This window comes from Frieseomelitta varia, unplaced genomic scaffold (assembly GCF_011392965.1).
Source record: "Frieseomelitta varia isolate USP_RPSP 00005682 unplaced genomic scaffold, Fvar_1.2 scaffold_483, whole genome shotgun sequence".
Taxonomy (NCBI): Eukaryota; Metazoa; Arthropoda; class Insecta; order Hymenoptera; family Apidae; genus Frieseomelitta; species Frieseomelitta varia.
The window spans coordinates 204291-224701 of record NW_025110238.1 but is presented as its reverse complement, the minus strand read 5'-3'; the positions used below and the strand labels follow the sequence as shown (position 1 = coordinate 224701).

Sequence of the window (20411 nt, the reverse complement as noted above, 5' to 3'; positions counted from 1 at the left end):
TCTATCTTGAGAAGTCGGTGTGGATGGAAGGGATTTTTAACTGGAGGGAAGAGAATTTTGAAATGATAGGGAAGACGACCATTTCCAAGGTTTCGTGCAGACGCGAGTGAATGTGCCTTGAGAATAACCGGGAGGTCTGCCAGAAGTGAACTGATCGCTGGTCGTTGAATTGTCTCGCGTTGCGTTGTATGGTAGATTCCTTCCAGAACCGTATCTTCGACCGAACAAACGAATGGTTGGTTGACCCAAAAACGATGCACGATAAAGTACGATAAAGAGTAGCCATTTGTCATTGCGACGAAATAAAGCGTAGAAAATGAAATTCGTTAAAGTTCCCTTCGTACTAAATACCGAGAATGACAGATGAGGATTCAGCCAGTTAGTGCGCGACTGAATAAAAGAGAAACTACTCTACCTTTATATTGAATTATACTTTGATACTGAGGTCGAATTTACGAAAATACTAATGTCGAGATATAATATAAATAATGTTTATTTAATAGGATGATAGAACAACAAATAATTAAACAAGACAACTAACATTCAATCAGCACGAATCAACAACTCAAATCAACTCTTTTAACAACACAATTGACACTTTTAACAGCCCTTTCTGAATGCTCTCTCACGACTCTCACTACTCGGTATTTCGACTCTGGTTTTTTTTTTTTTTTAAAGAAAAGCCAGACCTACGTTGGACTTTTCGCATCGCATTCATATTTTATCACATTTCTATGATCAACAGGCCATCTGTTATATTTAAACAAAATTGTAGTTACAACTACAGATTAATTACAACAACCGACACTACGCTAATAAAAAATGAAAAATTACAGGAAAGTTCGACTAAAAATGACCAATCGAAAGGAATCGTTTCAAGGGCTGCTGAAAGGGATTGAAAGGTACGGGGTCGGTACGGGTACGAAGATTAAACGAAAGTACTGGAAACTAACCTGTTGAGGTACCAGGTGGATGGAGAGGCTGCTTATAATGGAGACCTCCAATTCGACCATCTCGGAACCAGCCGTATTGTTGGCGTGACAGACGTATCGTCCGGCATCCTCTGCCCTTGCCGATTGCAGCACCAGCACGCCCGCTCTCGTGTAGATCCTTTCTGAATTGAAGATCATCGCCGTGCCTGTCACGGACTCGCGAAACCATAGATACATGGGCGGCGGGATTCCCTGGGAGATGCACGAAAGGACGATCGTCTCACCAGTGCGTATAGGGGCCGGACTCACTCGTTCGTTGAACCTTGGCGGTACTGGTGTGTGAGGGTCTGAAAACGAAAAGAAATTCGTTGGCAAGTCGTTAACAGCAGTCGTTCGTGGCCTTTCGATAAATCTATACGTTTTCATATTGCACTCCACGAGAGACACTTGACATTTTTGGCCTCGGATATACCAGGGAAAATCGCTGAATACCTGCAGTCCTCGAGGGCTCTTGTTCCCCGGTTGTTGGAAAGCCACGGAATATTAAACTTAATGCAGCAACTTCGGATATAGTTTCAGACTTTATAACAACGTGGACCGGTGTAATTGCGAAATTATATCGCCGTTAATTAAATTAGGAGGCGTGTACTTTGCAAGCGAGCAAGAGAAATTAGCGAAACAGCGTCCAGGCGAACGAGCGGAACGAAATGTGTTTACGAACGGGAAGAACGAAACAGAGCGCGGCGGGTGGATTTGCCGCGTTCCATTTCGACCGGTGAACGCTAACGCGGCAAAAATTGAGACATATTCGACGAACAAAGCGTTTCACTTTAAGTCTGTGATCGAAAACTCGAATCGTTGAACTGGCTGTTGGCGCACGGTCGGCCGGCTGAATGGGCGAGTTCTCATCGTGGGAACGGGGAAAATGGCAAAAGTTTACCATCGGAAGTTTGGAATTGATGTGTTATTTCAAGGTTCGCGCGATCAACTTTCACGTTCCCGATTCGTTTGCACCGTTAAAGAAAATGCTCTCGAGGCGTTTCAGAGGGCTCGAGAGTGCTCGATGAATCGTAACGATGAAAAAGCATTAAAGAACAAGAAGAGGGGCAGAGAAAAGGATGAGAGAAAGAAGAAGGAAAGAAAAAAAAAAAGAAAAAGAAGAAAGAAAGAAAAGGAAGAAAGAGCGGAAACCACGGGAATGGATTCACCTTCTTTCATCAATTTTTCTTCGACTGTCTACCACTTGATACCTCGATGAAATGCATTTCGTATCTCTCGGACGTTTCGCGGGAAAAAGAAATCTCCGCGGACTTGTTGAAGGAGACAAAGATTCCGGTATCAATTTTTCACAACACCGGGAGACCTCCTTTTGTCCCTGTTACGTATTACCCGAGTATGCTCGGCAAATTTACATTTACCTCGTTTCTCTCTCGTTTGAAAATTCCACGCTTTCTACGTTGCTTCATCGCGTTAATTACACGCCGCCAACAATCGCGCGTAAGAATCGCCATTATTAATTCGAAAAAGCTGGCGGACACGACGCGTTTATCCCGTTGAATGTAAACTCGTCGAACGTGAAACGCAGCTCGAGCATCGTTATAATTTCAACGTTCATGAACGTTACATCGGATCGATTACATTTAAATATTGACGCGTATTTTGCGCGCCTTGAAAATTGGCCGCTCTTTTTTTTTCATCGATCTGACGCACGTAACGAGCATACAGAGAGGGAACGTCCACCGTGACGTTCGCGTGACTATTAAAATTGACTGTTTATGATCGATCCAACGGAACGTACGTGGGGCACGTCATCGCAATTTTACAATTTGCAGTGATCCGCGGATGGAAAACGAAACTGTTCCCCTCCATATATATATACATATCGATATTTTAATGATCTAAATAACAACAAACGCGATAACGTCGGTCGATTTATCGAGATCCTCGGCTCTAATACCATAATATTCGAATGAGCGAACATTTTATTTCAGTTTTCGATAGCGATTAAACGTTGTGGACGGCTGTTTGTCGAACGGTTGAACCCCGCGACACCAGAGCTTTTTACGGCTGCACTATTTTATAATGGCGTGCTCGCATTGTCTGGTCGGCGTTATTATTGTAATTTAAGCTGATGGCGTATTGATCGTCGCTCGCCTCCACCTCGCTCACCCTTTTCCACTACCTCTCTCTCTCTCTCTCTCTCTCTCTTTGTCACTCTGGCTCTCTCTATCCGTCTCGTTCTGCCTATACACACTTTCTCTCTTCCACTCTGCCTCTCTCTCTCTCTCTCTCTCTCTGTCGTTGCCTCTCAAACAGTCCCTCTTTCTCTAGCGAGCACGGTCTTTCTCCCGCTACCTGCCAGTGTGCAATTCCAGTTGCCATATTCCAGCAACGCCCCGCCACCACACCCTTGTTCATACTCCCGCTCCCGGTTGCACCGGCTCGTGCATATGCACGCTCAAAACTTTTTATGCCATTTACATCCGACTTACGCCTCAACGTCAGCGTCGTTCGCGTTGACGGTGACCGGCGCGGCGTGTGCGGAAAAAACCGAGAAAAGAGAGGGAGGCGAAAAAAAAGAGACGGCGGAAAGGGCGAAAGAGAGAAAGCGCGACTTCGATGATCGATCGATAGTCGAATTGAAAGAGCAAAAGAGAGAAAGTGGGAAACGCGAGAGAAAGGAAAAAAAAAAAAAAGAAAAGGAATTCGTTTGCTGCCGATTGCTCCTAGCGAGAGGAGGCTCGATTACGCGTTAATAATTCCACCCCCTCCTCGCTGACTGCGACAGCTTTGCGTATCTCGTCCTTACTTCCGGCTCGTTGGATCTTACGTTTAAATGGCCAATCGGGTGGATCGTCAATCAACTTGTTTACCATTTTTTCATTACCACTGTAAATTACAATCATTGTTTTTTCTCGATTGTTTTCTTTTTATTGTTTACCATTTGTTTTTTCTTCAGAAAAGTTTTCAGAAAATTTGAAGCCAAATTGAAAGAGATGTATGAAGACTGAACATCACATGTACATTCATGGTAACTGGAAATTTCATTTGTTTTAAAATGTTAGACACTGCTAATGTTAGAAAATCATGTCTATTCCCTTCATCGATTAAAATATCAACATACGTTCTTCGTCGTATTTTCTAAGAAAATATCACGTTGTTTCATGTTCAATACGATAATCAATAATGCGATATCAGTACCGTGAAAAAGTGTATATTGATTACGGACCCATTCTACTTACAGATGTCTACTTATTCTACTTAAATATATCATTATACTCATTCTATATATCCGACATATCAGTCTCTTTTACTTAAGACTGTTTGATCACGTACGGACCTATTCTACTTAAAGCATCTACTCTCTCTAGGTGCAACATTTATCAGCCTTAATATAGCAGAGTGAACGAACTTGTCGCGGTTAAATTTGCATTAAGAATACTTTGAGCATCGCGGAGGAAAGCGTTGGTTTTTCACGTGCGAAAGTTTTCGGTTACTTTGGACGTTCGGATGGAATATCATATATGTACCAACCGGGGCAAATGATTTTTCCCCTTGAACAATAACCGGACGAATGATCTGTAAGTGGATTCTAAACGATGGAATCGCTCCTTTTTCTTATAAATTCTACTGATGACTCACGGAACGTAATTTGCGAAGAAAAATAAGCTTCAACAAGCTTGTCCTGCGAGAGAGAATCTACGCGAGCCAAAGCGAAAAATAAATCGAGGGATTAGTCTCGCGCAAACTTGGAACAGTCTTTCGGAAGTTTGTCGGAATGCTCTTACCACGGCAGAGTTTCGTGATGGTTCAAAAAAAAAAAAAAAAAATATTGGACAAGGACGAGAAGTTTAATTAATAGCTGCAACGGCAAGTGATTCCCAAGTACACGAACACGAGCTCGACGACTGGTATCGAGAGTGGAAAGGGAGCGGCCGCGCGCGGACAGACAGTATGCTCAAACGAACATCTTGATATTCTTTGAACCATCGCTCATTGACTATGTAATCCAGAGGCTCGGTGGTCCTCGAGCGAGGGCACATGAAACAGCGTTAGAGACGAAAGCGAAAAAGAGAAAAAGAGAGAGGGGGGAAAGTGCGCGCGGCGGGGAGAAAAAAAAAGCGGGGTTGAAGGGAGCAGAAACCGCGACGGAACGATGTCCAATTAAACCTTTCGAGCCGTCGACTCCAATTAAGACTCTATTAAATATACACCGGCCGTGTGTATCGTTGGCAAAGCGAATTTCAAATGGCGCCCGGTCTTTCTCATGTATTTACCTGGAACAAGCAACTTCGTCGTGATAAAGTTGCCACTAATTAGCCGTACAATGAGTCTCTTGCCGACTATTGCGAGACGCGCGTTTTTCCACGTTCGCCTTTTTCCGTTCGTTGATGTTCTTGCGCGCCACCTTCCTCCTCCCCAACGTCGTTCATTACCAACACACCTATCGTCCTTGTAGATTACCTCGCTCCCTGGATAGTTTCCTAAACGCACCCAACGTAGCTTTCACCGTCGGGAGAAGATCGAAAGAAAGGTGAAGAGAAACGACGACGCTCTCTGCGCTTAACCGAGCAAAAGCTGCTTTCGAAAAGCAGTTTCGCCGGTACAACGCTGAAAAACGAAACGACGAAGCACACGATCTAACTACATTAGCAAACTACATATATATATATACGCAGCGTAGCTACTCGCGAGTAGCTAGTATACGCGTACAATAACGTCGCCGGCTCGAAACTTCCTCCTCTCAGGAAGATTCGAGTCGAAGGGGCATCGAGAGTTGTTCCGCCGGTGTTCTGCCACGGAAATTAGCAGATCGTTCAGGCTTCATTAATTAATCGACAAACCCGGGGTTTCTACATTAATTGGTAGCTATATTAACAGCAGCCGTATTACGTCGTTGGCTAATTACGTCATCGAAGTGGCGGCCTCTCGATACCGATGGAGCGCACATGTAATTTAATGCCAGCCGCTGATTGCTTCAGAATTCAGGTCACAACGCACGATACCCCAAGCGTAATTTGCGCGGAAGACGTACACGTGTTTCCGCGCGTATTGCCGGGCCACACAATTCCGAATAATTATATCTCCGATTTGTACAAGCTGATAGAGAGTGGTGGAGACTGGCATCCGCCAGTTCTAGCTTTCGTTTTACCCAGCGCGACGACCATCCTCACTTCCCTTCCTCTCATCACTCACACCTCGTCAAAATCGTCAGATATCGGAGTAGGTGCACACCTCGGAGCTGTAACTCGGCGAGAATATTAGATTAGAAGGATACCCTGGCTGAGAATGAAGAATGCCACAGCGGAGTAAGTTGCCAACGGAGTACCTTGCCTTTCGGAATCTTCCGAGTGGCACACACTTTTGAAACTGGCTTGCCTGCACCGGACAGACAGTGATTTCTCTCGGCTGCGTGTTACCGCCGGCCGGAAATATGGCATCAGATTCTTAGCCATTCGCCGTGTTTTAAATTCCACGATAATAAACACGACGCATATTTCTGATAATAACAGAGTGGAATTATTCCAGTCAGCGAAGCTTCAACGTCTTAAAATTCAGTCGTGAAGTTTGGACGGAATAATCAAACTTGCTGTATATCACGAGACGCCATTAATCTTTGATATAATGAGAAAATATCGTGTACCGTAGGTTCAGCAAGAAAGGATATTAATGGAACGGGGGAATGATTTAAATAACCCTACGGCGCAGTTACCCCGATAAAGAACTGTTAAAACAAACAGCAAAATAAGTTTTAGAAACTTGGTAGTAATACGCACTCGCTACTATATTATGATAATTACAACTGAGAATAACAGCGTTAGTTGAACAAACTTTCCTTCTGAAGAGTAGAAGTTACACAATGAAGTTATGATATAGAAATTATGATGGTTCTATATACATCTACGAGTTACGTAAGTACACGGCTGCTTGTATTTCACTGCTTATTACGTCATTAATAACGAATTAAACAGCTTGCTTTCAAACGCAGATGGAGGTTAAAAATTGAATTTGCGGAATTAACTCGGTTTGACCCAAATGTTTTCCCAAACGCAATTGACCCCACGCGCGCAAAGTTTCTTTTTTGAAATAAATCTTTCTCGCCGATCTACACGGTCCTCGCGCACTACAAACAGCAGATCATTGTACCCGAGTTACAATGCCAACGAGAAGGAGAACCGGTCGCTCTCACGGTCGTAAGAGAACACGTGTCTACTTTTTGCGAAAGCTGCTTAACGCCTAATCCCGATCGCGCGACGACAGCTTTGCTCTACGCGTGAACCATCCTCGGCGAAAGAATCACAGATTAAGCTACTTCGGCCGCAGGCTCAACATGATTTCCAACCACCGGTAGAATATACTTTTCGACGCGGCTTTTCGTCTTCTTTTTCTCCCCGCGACAGAGGCGAAAGAACGTTCCTTCGCGCGCGAAGCTTTTTTGCACGCGGGATTCTCCAGCTCCGATCGCTCGCCTCTGCTGCACGGAGAAGATTTACGTGTTTGGAGAACGTCGACCGTCGAGTAGGAGAGGTGGCGCGCAAAAATCCCCTTTCTTCGTGGAGTTCCCGTTCCGGCCGTTTTTTGCGCAACGCGACTGTGAACAGAGGTAATGCGCCGCGTGGCTTCCGGTTTGTTCTCTTCGCGACACAACGTATTTGCGTATTTTGCTACTCCAGCGTTATGTAGTCCCGGCGTATCTGCATGCGACTTGCACGCCGAGCAAAAACTCGTCGACTAAATAAACGGTTGGTAAAAAGCCGAAGTGGAGGAAAAACGTGACAGTGCACGCGGACGGCGGAATGAGTCGCATCCTCCTTCCGTGGACGATCGTCCGCGTCTCGTTTCGTTGTTAGATTGACGACAGTTTGAGGATTAACGCGTTGCGCTCGCGCGACGTCCAAGGCGTGAAAAATCCAGGAAGATTGATGCGCGTCTGGTGAACGCCTCAGCGTAAAATTCGAAAACTCGCCGGGACAAATAACTTGCTAGCTCGGACGAATCGCGGCAGCATGTGTTTCGACGTGAAAAAGTATGCATTTCGACGTCTTCGTTTGTCTTCGTCAACGGCCACGTATCCTCTGCTCTTCTTCTACCCGTTTCTATGTGCTCCTTCGATTCAAGGAAACTAGGTACTCTTGATTGACATCGGTTTACGCTTGTTGCATCACGTCGGACATCATCTCTTTAACTTTCAACGGAGAAAATTTTGCGCGATATGTAATAATTTGTTAAAATTCCCGAGTTAATTCTTGAGAGTACATTCTTAAGTTGGCAGAGGCGCGACTACCAACTGGAATTCGACTGCCACGATAATCGAGCGAGTTCAACCAAGTCCCCGAAGAGGAGGAAACCACCGTCCGTTGTGGAGTATCTCAGCCGTGCAATTCGGCTCGTCGAGTCTTCCGGCAGAATTCGAACAGCGCAGGCATTACTTGTCTAGTTCCTTACAAATCATCGTACTCGGCGGTTTCTCGTTCGCCCTCTCCCTTTCGCGAGCGAGACCCACCCTCGTGCGCGTTATACATGCATGCATGTATATCGCATGCACACACAACCGACGCCTCGGCTACACGACGCACGTAGTCGCTACACAGGGGGGAGGGGGAGCGGTGGAAAAGAGAGATACAAGTAGGTTGGGCTCGATAAGATTGCGGGGTAGCGAGCGAAGGGATTGGAGCCGTGATGGCTGCATTGTTTCTTGCCGACGTTGCTCCGCAGACTGGCTGCATCCTGGCTCTGTAGATTGTACTTTGCGTTTTCGTCGAGTCTCCAATAGGGCGATATCCAGCCCCCGTCCCCTTTCTTTGCCGCGTCTTCTTCTTCTTTCACTTCCTTCTCCCCTTCCTCCCCCCCCCCTCGCTCTCTCTCTTCTTGCTGCTGCTGCTCCTCTGTTTCCTACCCCTCGAACCACCCTTCTTCTTTATCTCTTCCGTCCCTTTCTCTCTGCCATCCCTCGAGCGTCTCATCTCTCCTAGTACCACCCCCTCTATCCACCACCTCGTCATTGACCGGCAAAAAAGCCACGGGGGTATCATAAAAGCACGCCGCCGAGGAACTCCGCTCGCCTTATTCCATGGATTTACCAAAGTTCAACATTTTTCCAGCCAGCCAGCCTGGAGAGAGAGTGAGTCTTTAAAGTACTTGGGGGGTAATACCGCGAACGCGTGCTGCAACGTCCGCCAACCCGCGAATCTTCTCTTTGCTTTTTATCCTTTGCAAACCCCGTGTCCCATTCCTTTCAGGTGTCCTGAATAAACGCCATAAATTTGCATTTACGATTTTTAACGCAACGCGGTCGCATTTATCATCGAGGTAACCACTACTTGACCAAGTTCCGCGCCGCTCTTCGTCGTTCGCACCTGCAGCCCGCAATTTCGCAGGCAGTTTGTATCGTTTAACTCGCGAGTTTTAATATTTTATTATTTCGAGAAACTGGGACCAAGATTTTATTATTAGATAGATCATTATGTTTTGCTTTATGCGTTGATCAGGCAACCATCGGAATTTAATTAGAACGTTTCGCAATGAAATTCGATGTGTCATTCTGTTATGGTTATGCGAGAACAGTTGAAATTTCAGATTTCAAAGGCAGTGAATTTTTTACCAATCTCTGGTAATAAAGTTAAATCCAAGATAAGTCAGTTTATAGCTCGAAATAAGATAAATATTCAAATCGTCAAGAGATAATAAAGAGTGACTCGAAACATCGCGCAATCTTCCACCGTGTGTACATACTGCAGTTCCTTCCCGCCTTGTGTCGTAAAATCAACGTTCTGTAACGCAGCTCCCCGGAATGAGTTTTATTTATCGTCAGCTTTTATGACTCGTGCGCTCGGTCGAATCGTAAATAAAGCGACACGTTGATGCAACTTTTTTGATGGCACTTCTTCGCCACGTGAACGGATAAGCATGCTGGCGTGAGTTACGCTTTGGATTTTGGCCGAGACTCGAAAGTATCCGGGAGTTTCTTCGCTCCTCGAGGAACCCGTGGCGAGTTCCTAGCAGACTATCGGGCTGTGCAAAAACCACGGCGTCGACACGGGATCTCGGGCCAATAAAACAGAAAAGATGCTAAACCACCTAGAGCGCAACCTATTCTGCCGTGGAAACTAATTCGACGCTCGATTGAGTTTTGTCAGCCCTTCGAGAGTTTTCTTCTCGTCAAAGTGATCGTGGAATTGAATTATACAGAGCTGGAGATCAATCGCGGATCGCGAATATCGCTGCACAGGAAACTCGAATTTCTGATGTGCCGTTGGAACTTCGAAACTCGCCAGTTTGAGAGAGAGAGAGAGAGAGAGAGAGAGAGAGAGAGAGATTGTTAGCGGATTCTGTGTTCGAAGACAACATTCAGCTTTGATTGCGTTTGCGAAAGTAATCAGACTCTCGCAGGCCGCGATAAGAGACTTTTTTGTCATAGTTTGCGCATGACAGGGCGAAATGTTTTCTTTCAGTTATTCGACTGTTTAGAGAAAATCGATCACGCCGTGTTTCGTCATCAAACAAATCCCGTACTCGTACTCGTCATCAGGCAGGTGTCAGTGTACTAACCGAGCATGAATTTCATCGAAGCGAACGGACATATTCATTCGCGTAATTAAAATTCGCTTCTCAATTTTTTACTCAACGTTACAACATGATACGCAGAATCACTCATCGAGCCCGAGAGACAAAACACGCGGTACCTGCTGCTGTTTCCTCGCGAACTAATTCTTCACCATCCCCGAATCAAGCTGTGCTTCCAGTTAAAACAGCCACGTCCCCGTGTCTGGCAGACACACACACACAGAGGGGGAAACGTTCAACATCAGAGGGGGTGGCTGGTAACGCGACACGGTGTACAGATTAAAGTTTCCTCGGGAAGACGTCGCGAGCAAGAAGCGTTCTCGGATTTCGTTTCCACGGCGATTCCGTTTCCACGCGGATCATCCACCTCGTTGTGATGGAAGGACATCGAGAAGGGATACGAGCGGATGGAATTCCCCCTATTTCAGCTTCTGACCGATCGAAACGCGAAACGATGGTCCATTAATAATCCGCGAGGCAAACGTCTGGTTTCTAGCAAGGAACAGAAATTTGGAGTTTTAAAACGACTCGCAGTTCGCTCGGCTACCGCTATTTTAATGGACAGTTGACTTAAAAGGCGGTGCTTCCCTAAAATGGTGGCCTGCTGTGGTGGCGTTCTGACTTTAATGCGACGAGGATGGCAAGTAGCGGGTGAAAGCTTGCGAAAAAAAATGCCTGGGCAGGATAATGGCGGCGTCTGTGATAAAAAGAGGAACCGACAGGTGCCGAGCGCTGGCGAGACACTGATGCGGACCGATCCTCGCAAACTTGCGTTTTCCCCCGCGAGACGTTGTGCGACTTGGCGAGATCGATTAATTTCTCGCCCGTCTTATCTTTCACCGTGACTCCACGATGCCACAATGTGTTTCACGACGCTCGTACTCTCTGCACGGTGATGAATTAACCGTGTCTTTTCCGGTTAATGGTAAATTTTCAAACTCGACTTCGCTTTTCCACGGAATAATTGTATATAAAACTTGACTTGCAATATATTATTGAGAAAAACTTTGTTTCAATGTGTTAATGTTTCTTATTGATAGCTACGTAGCTACTTATATTTGTAAAGAGTAAGACAAATGAATGGACGTAACGTGTACGTCAGTAGTACACTTGGTATTTGGTCAGACTGGGTTTCATCAGATGTTTCTTTTCAAGTACGGTAAAACTTCGTTTACCGTTTATCTGAACGAGAGACAAGACCGACGTGATGATAGATTCTCATTCGTTTCCTACATACTCTATTCTAATAAGAGATAATAGACAAGGATAATAAGTTATAGATCAATTATAGGTTCGTATATTTGAGACTCAACATTAATTGGTTTGTATAAACAAAGTTCTACTGTAACGGTTCTATTGTAAAACTATATTTGAAAAAAAATTTGAAAGTGAAGAATTGGACAAAATGTACATAATATAAAAAAAAGTACGTAAAATATGCAGAATATGATGCTTTTTATAATAAACGATAAGTAATAAAATTTTCCATCAAGGTTCTTTTCCTTTAAATCAAACTTTCAAAAACATGAATTTGCATGAAAATGTGCATTTCAGTAGTGTTATTTATGATAAACAAGACGATTAAATGGATGCAGCGTGTGCGTCAGTAATAGTGTACCTGCATTAGTCAGACTAAATCTCGCTTAATAATATTCTCGCATATTTTTTCGTCGAATTAAAAATTCAGTGTCAGCCAGTTCGTTCTTCGAGCGCGTTACTCGCAACCAAGTCTTTAAAGATTTTTTTCCCCCTCGACCGTACTTACGCCAGCAACGCGCTTTTGATTTCACCGTTGAAGGTGATGCGAAACCAACGAACAATATGTTCATCTCGCATTCGATTCCGCGTCTTCTTCGTTCCAGTCGGCGGAGCATCTCAACTTGCACTTTGATCATTAGCCATCTATTGTTCCAGCCGCTCATCCACGTTCGACCTATTTTATGTCTTACGAATCAGCAGCTCTCTGGGCCCAAGAACGAAGTACGCCGACGAACCACCGTGTTCACAGCTAGGACGTTAACAAGGGTTGATTACGATCGCTTGGATAATAACGCGTGCACTATGGCGAGAAAGGGACTCGGTCCCTCGTCGCGAAGATTCTCGTCGAAAGATGCTGTCGTTTACAAGTATGTAGAGAACAAGGTCTGACGAGAGAAATTTTCGAAAAGCTGAAGTCTTGATACTTCGCTTTAAATATCTAAAACATCGAACTACAGGAAGTACACTCTTTACTTCTTCTCGTATTAAAGACCAACGTTGTTTCGTAACATGCATGTTTGATTATTCTGTGCATTTGCGCAATCAAACTTTAAGATATCGAGCTTGAACGATTCAAGTAATCCCCGTCTGGTTATATAAAATTCAGAAATACGTTCAAGAAAACGCACGTCGTCGTTTGCAACTCGGCACGTTCACGTTTTCTACGACGAGATGTATAAATTAATGCGACAAAGTATTAACAAGCTCACTGAAATATCCGCTCTCTTTCTGGATGCACTCCGGTAGATATCGACGTTCCTTTGAGCCGGAGCATTCCGATCCAGGAAATGCGTCCAAGTCGGCATCAACAACGGTCGGATCCGTTTCGAGTAAAACAACGACAATTGAAACAACCGGCGCGGAGGTGGAAACTCGGTGACGTCGCGCGGAAGCTCGCACGGTGCCCCGCGAGCACAATGCTCGTAATTAGGTTATAACCTATTTATGGGAAGCAGGAACGCGCGATGAACGCGCGTAAAAGCTGCCGCGGCCATTCGGAATCAGCTCGTATTTTCAGCGATGTCGGTGCATTTTGTTTACGACTCGGAGCACTCCGGGCTGCCCGGAGAAACACCCGACGACCCGTGGCGGACGTTTCGGCCATTAGCATTTCGGACGCTCATGATTTATTCATGAAGAAGCCAGAGTGTGCACGAACGAACGTTCCTGTGGGCTCTGTCCGCTACCCGTGGCAAACGCGTAACAATGCATTATGATTTACTGCGCGAGAAATCCTACTGTGCGTGTGCGTCTAAGCAGACGCGCGAAATCCTACGAACGAATTAATAATCGCGGTCACTCGACGTCATTGAAGAAACATCGCGTTTCTGAAAAGTCTCTGTCGCATACGCGGTACGTCCGATAATGAGGGATATACGATGATTTTAATCTGCACCGTAATACCAATATTTGCATAAAATCTGCATGAATACGTTATGAACGGTATACGTTGAATTTTATCGAGATAAATACCATTTATAATTATGAGATGAAATATATACATATATATATATATATATATATCTATTGATAATCAAAATGCAAATGTTTCCTATTGGTCGTATCGATTGAGGCGTACGTTCGAGACAGAAATATAAAAATAACCGACTGAATTGCCGGTTAGAGTAATTAGAGGAGTGACGATCAAACGACCGGGACAAAAATTCTACTTGAGACAAGCATTGCGTCATTTCTCTTTAAATCGTCGAGTAAGTAAAGGCAAAGATAAGTACCGCCGCTACCAATTTCTCTTCTCCTTCCTTCCCTCCTTTTATTTCCTTCCTCTCCCTTTCTCTTTCTACTTTCTCCTCTTTCATTGCCCTCTTTTCGTTTCGTTTCGTTTCGTTTCCTACAGTTACATCTCTTCTCCTATTCCGATTTCCCTATCATTCTCTCCCTTTCCAGCCTGTCCTATCTCATCTTTGCTTTCTTCTCTGTCTCTCCTATCGTTCTTACTCACTTCTATCCCCTTTTCCCAACGTGCCGGAATTCGACGGAGTTCTTTCCATCATTTCCAGTTTCAAATCGAACGGATCTGTCGGAGCTTCGGTATCGATCCAATTGCCCGGGTCAATGGCTCGCGATAATATTCGCCAACTAAAGGGTATTAAAATTTTAACAGACATTCAGATTTAAACGACTTTAATCCAGCGCGTTCAATTAACCAGTCTAATGCTTCCGCCGCGTAATCCTTGGCCGTACCTTCCTGCCCCGCTTTATGAATTTGCATAAGCAGTCGCAGTCGGATTTTCCAGCAGTTTGCAAGGACGAAGAAATAAACAACTAGGCTGGGCCAGTGTATGGCCATTGCCGCGGTCGAAATCTCGCGTCCACCTGAGCCCGCGCGTTCCAAGCGTCGCGACGCTACTTCCGCCGTGGATGAGTGCGTGCAAACTCTGCTCGTACTTACCGCGAACGCGGTCAGAGAAATTCCCCGGCGCATTTGTCGGCGTTAAATATTCAACGGGCGGAAAGTTCGACGTTCAATGGACAAACGATCAGGAGCAACGCGATCAGATGTGTGTGTGTGTGCGCGCGCGTGTGTGTGTATCACTGTGTAAAACTTACCGGTTACTACGAGCCTGGCGTATGAGGAACTTTCCACGGTGTCACCGGTGACACGGTGCACCGTCCGGCATCGATAACTCGACTGTGCATCGGACGAAGTCACCGAGAACACCAGAAGCTCTCCAGTCGGCAGCATGTGATGTCTGTCATCTGAAAATAGATCGAGACCGCTTACTCTTTACCACGATACGTTTCTCGCACTTACTTTCTACAATTATTCGTGCTTTGTACACCCTATACGACGCCTCGTGCCTATCTTTGCTTCTTTGTCCATTTTCTTTCTTTTGTTCTGGACTTTTCCACGTTTTTTCATTTTTCTTCTTTTCTCGATCGAAATTTCAGGCCAATCGCGCCTCGTAGCTTACAGCCGGACACGGTTCCATTAATATGCAAATTCCTTTAATGGAAAATTCTCCCCGTTGCCCGCGTCGCTAGTGCACGCGTCGTAAATCGACGAATAATAAAAACGGGGGGAAAGGGGCGTTTTAAAGGAGCGAGGCAGCAAAATGATTTGGAAACTAGGCCTTGTTCGTTTAATGGAGGCCAACGGCCGCCATTAAGCGGCCGAGCGAAATGAAAATTTCTGCCCGTTGTCCGGACGCGTTGGCTGCGTTTGACCGAAATAACGGGCCGCGCCGGACTGGCCCGTGGGGATGCGCATCGGCCGCCGGTTAATTCCATACAGTCGCTTGCGGATCGATGCTCGTAAAAAAATCTCGCGGGTTAGCTGTGCATCAATCGTGTAACCCGCGTCCTCAACGTGGCTGTCGCTCACACAGACGAGATATAGCCCGAAAACTTGTCACGTTCCCCTCCAGTCTAGTGTAAATCAGTCATCTTCTCTCTTTTTCCATTTCCTTTATTTCCTTCTCTTTCGTTCTCTGTTGCGAATATACTCGTCACGAAGGAATGACATCTCTTTTCGCGGAGGATAAAACATATTTGTAAATTTCAGACACTTTGGAATATTTTGAGACTAGACTCGGCTAGTTCTTTTTACATCGCTTCTACGTATTTTCTTGATCTGTTACTATTGATTATTATTAATTAATACCAATTAACTAACGTTAATTAAGTTGAGCGATAAAATTATTGATCTTTTAAAAAAAGAAAGAAGCTAGTATTATTTCCCTGTGGTTTAATTCAATTTTACAGTGACTGCGCATACTCTCTGTGTTTCGCTGTGAGCATAATCGTCATCGAGTCGTCCGAGCGACGTAATGTCAGATGCACACAATTAAAAATGACAGCCATCGAGAGGTTCAGTAAAAATCGTAAAAAAAACGTTGTCTCGAGCGACGAAATGAATTATCCGTCAAACGAGGTTTCTGCCAGATCGATCTCGTGCTAAGCCAAAACTGTGCTAATTATTCCCTTTTGCCACTTCCACGCCAACACCTCTAGCCTTATTGGATTAACAGACACAAAGTTCAGCAACGGCGCACACGTGGGAAAATTATGTTTCCAGCGTACCGTTTCGAGTTAACTTAATACGTTCGAAATCCCGTACGGGGGGAGGGAGGGGGGGGGGGGAGTTGCTCTGATCGATATCCCGTGTGAAAACTCAGCCGCGACGGCGTTCGGCAATTACCGATTATTCAGATCACGTTCCATCGACGTTCGAAGGAGATTGTTAATCCCGGTAACAGAACGCTCCGACGAACGAATAATTGCCGATCATCGGAATCTGTTTTCCCACGCCGACTCTGACTGTCGACTGTTAAAATACCTATTTCTGTTTTTTTTTTTTTCGTCTCTTAATCCGCGAAATTAACAGCGGATTCGTTTCGAATTGGTTTCGCGAGCGCGCAGAGTGCAATACAGGCGCAGAGGATGAACGCGAAGGTGAGCGAGAGGGGAACGGCGGTGAAATGGCGTTGAAAGAGGAAGCGCGATACGGGCCGCGCCTTCTAATGTAAATTACGCGAAATCGTTGCACGAGTGACGCCACACGCGAGCACAAAGGGACGCTTTAGCCGCTATTTTTCCTGCTTTTTTCCCCCTCGGCTGACACGAAATATATTACGTAAATTCCCTTCTTCCGTGACCATTTCCAACGCAGGCAGAGCGGCGGTCGGCCGTGTGTGGTGTCGTGCGTGACGCGGTAGAAAATGCATCGCGCGAAAATGTTTTTGCCCCGCGAGTTCGCACCTCGACGTATAAACGACTGCATTTGCTTCGATACAGTATTCATGCTCGTTCTACCAACCCCTCCTCCTCTCTCGTTCTCAACACCCGTCTCCACCGCCCCCTCCTCTCTTCACTCCGCTCCCGGTTGCTACTCTCATCGCCCAGTTCTCGCGCAGCAGTGTCAATATTTCGTCGTTCGTCGTAACACGCGTATTACCTACCTTTCCGCCTCTCTCTCTCTCTCTCTCTTTCTCGTTCTCTCTTTCTCTCTCTGTGTATTACATTATTCTCGAGGAAATTGCTCGGAATTCCAGTCGCTCGTTGAAACGCGCGGCCGTTATAGCCGAAGCGAGAGTGGAAATGCACGTGAGTGTCGGCTGAACCTTAGGGGTTCGGTTTGTACGCCGGCAAAGAAGGGGGAATGCGAGGCCACCGTAAAAATGTCCGGGCAGTCTGCGATCTCGCTGGGAAACCCCGACGTATTTGCATACGTCGCGCGCAGACTTGCAGAAGAAATTTTATTATCCAGCAAATTAGCCGTTGAAAGCGTTAAACGAGCTCGTTTTCGCGTGAAACCGTGCCATTGCCAGTCGTTAACCGAGTTTCCTGGATGGGAGAACGGCCCAACTATCCAGCAAAAAAATTAAAAAAAAAAAAAATAAAAAAATAAAAAATCGAACACTTATTATAACGGTGGATATGCTTGAAAGACGAAGGTTAGCGACGATAACGCGCCAGGGCTGACTCATTGCGTGGCTCGACCACTGGCGATACTTCAATCAGCGCGCGGTTCCGTAATCGCGCGATTAGAACATCCGGCTCACAATCTACTCGGTCACTTGTTAGTCCGTTAGGGCTAATCGATTCGTTGCTCTCGTCGCGAATTCGCGGAAATAATTTATCGGCCAGGTAGCACGAACGACGCTTGTAAACTGATAGAAAATCGATAACCGAATGTCGAAAGTTTCGAGCCGACGGATACCGCAGCTATTCGAAACCTCTTGCAGAACTTTGATCCCGTGCCGTAGCCGAGCGGAGAGCTCTTTAATCACTCGCCGACAGCTTTAAACGAAACATCCGAATATCGTTTCCCTCGCAACTCTGTTCATTTCGCTTTTTCTTTCTGTTCTTTCTTTCCTTTTTTTTTTTTTTTTTGAATCATCGAAACGATAACGAGAAAAGAGCACCGATGTGCCTGGCGATCGATGATAAACAAGAAGTGACGAGCGGAATCGCGGCGAGAGTTCCCTTCCATCGAGTCGGAGTGGAACACTTCGTTTCCAGCCGCGTGACTGGAATTTCACGCTAATAAGAGTAATGGACCGAGGGAAAAGGTTCACGGTGTAAAACATCGACGGCGGCGGCAGTGGCAGAGGCAGAGGCGGGAGGATACAGTGACTGGCGCCACGGGGAAATGACAGACTGTCTATTTGGCTGATGGGGCAGGATTTAATCAGTCGGTTCGACCACGCGAATATTTTTGCACGTGCACGCGGAATAATATGCTCGAATAAGCCAGACCGTGGGCGCGGAACGCCAGAATAGAACGCCGGTGCCTATGGTTCTCGCTGAGTGAACTATGGAGGCAGCCCGGCTCGCTCTCACCAGCCGAAAAAAAGACGCCATAGAGGCAGGAGAGACGCGGCACCAGTAGCAGGAGGGTCAGAGAGGCAGAACCGATTTCGCGGATTTAATCTCGCTGCAAGACTTCCCCAACCGGCTCGTGGCCGTGGTACAACGTGTAACACGCATGAATGGAGATGGCAGATTTCCGGTCGGGTCAAACGAAACATTTTTTAATACCCATTAACCAGTTGAAATGCCATTTAGCCGGTGTAATAATTCTAAAAGCACCCGGTTTCAGAAGGGATAGCCCGTTCCATCTGCACCTCCGTCTATCTACCTATCCCTACACCCCCCGCCCCTCCCATCCTGTGTATGGGGCTACGCCGTGTTTTTTCCCTTTCACCCCTCCCTTCTGATTCTCTTTTCCTCTTCAGCCGGGACGCAAAATTGAGAATACAATGGCACGCGAACGAATGCACAAGCAGCGGCGAGCTTTTAGCCGCTCGAGCATTTAATCCTGGCGAAAATACCAGGTGAACGCGTATTGTTCCGATATGATGAGAGGAGTACTGATAGTCTTTCTCTCTTTCTCTCTCTTTCTCTGTGTCCGTGTTAACGTACTACTGGGACATGGTCGAGAAACCGGTAAATTGTCAGCGGGCGTAATAAATGTTTTTTTGCCTTTTTCTCTTTTTCGGTGGTTGTTGTTGCTGCTGTTGTCGTTCCCTTGTATTTCAGCGAATATTACATTAAAGGCTGTCGGCGATAAGCCAGCGCGCCACGGCAGGCGAGACAATGGCCGTCGACGCTGCCTGCCGTTGCGATCGCGTTGTAATCGCTCCGCCTAGCGTGATGCCAAACATGAACATCCTGACTGACTGATTCGCGATTTCATCTGCTCGTTTGACAATGAGCGCCAAACGCACACCGGCAGGAGTGAGTGGTGTCCGTGACTTAACCGACGTTCGACAACGTCCGAACGTAGTTAATTAAACTTAATCCCGTGCCGGCAGCTATTCGAAATCAGATCTCGACGATATTCAGAGATGCGTGGACGCGGTTCCACAGTCTCTACGAAATTTCGAGACTGATCGACACCTGCATCTTTCTCTCTCTCTCTCTCTTTCCGCGAAATTACGGTGAAATCGCTCTCGACGAGGTCACCGTGATTTTGCCGCGTCTCGAACAACAAGCAAGAACAAGTATTGAACAACCGCCTCCCTGCGTGAGACTCGCGTAACCTGTCCACCGTTACCGAAATGCATTTGCATAGTTCGATTTATATGAGCCGGGAACATACGTTCCTCCAGAGTATCATCCAGCAGGAAACACCAACCAGGACCAAAGGAATCGAGGGAAAGTTGGCGCGCTTCGATGCGTGAAGCTTTTTCCAAGCACGCAACGCGCGATATAAATCACCGCGCGGATTTTCTTGTCGTTCGCTTATCGGGGTTATGAATCTCGCGCGCAACCGGATCACGATGGAACGCTTTAAATCGCGCCAACTTTCCTCCGTATAAATCCTTTGCGCTGGCCGCGACAGCTTCCGTTCAACCTCCGCGCGAAGCGTTCGCTATTCAGATTAACAGTCGGCGAGCTACCAGTCGATTGTTCGAGCGAACGAACAACGAGGAACCAGAGAAAGATAAAAAAAAGAAAAGAAAAAAAGAAGAAGATTCATTTTCCCCTCTGTGATTTCAAGAATCACAAAGTCTCGATCCTCGTTGGAGAACGTTTTCGAGCGAGCCGACAGCTCTTACGGATTAAAAAGGCGGAGCGTCGCGCGATGAAAGTACGGCGACGTGATCGCGAAATACATAGTTGATCTTCGCCTTTTGTGCCCCGCGTCGCTTCGAGAACGATTTTCGAGCTTTCGATCTGTTGAAAGCCTCT

General features: G+C 46.1%; 1 protein-coding gene across 5 annotated transcripts in view; it reads right to left on the bottom strand.

The window, feature by feature from the left end:
• The window catches only part of LOC122532917 (Down syndrome cell adhesion molecule-like protein Dscam2), a 187235-nt gene that overhangs the window by 47821 nt on the left and 119003 nt on the right, over positions 1–20411 (bottom strand). For all 5 annotated transcript variants that reach the window (XM_043662107.1, XM_043662108.1, XM_043662109.1 and 2 more), the window contains 2 exons: positions 14823–14972; positions 954–1279 (listed from right to left, as the gene is read on the bottom strand). In XM_043662107.1, coding sequence (XP_043518042.1) covers positions 954–1279; positions 14823–14972 — 476 coding nt within the window. The remainder of the gene's footprint in view (positions 1–953; positions 1280–14822; positions 14973–20411) is intronic.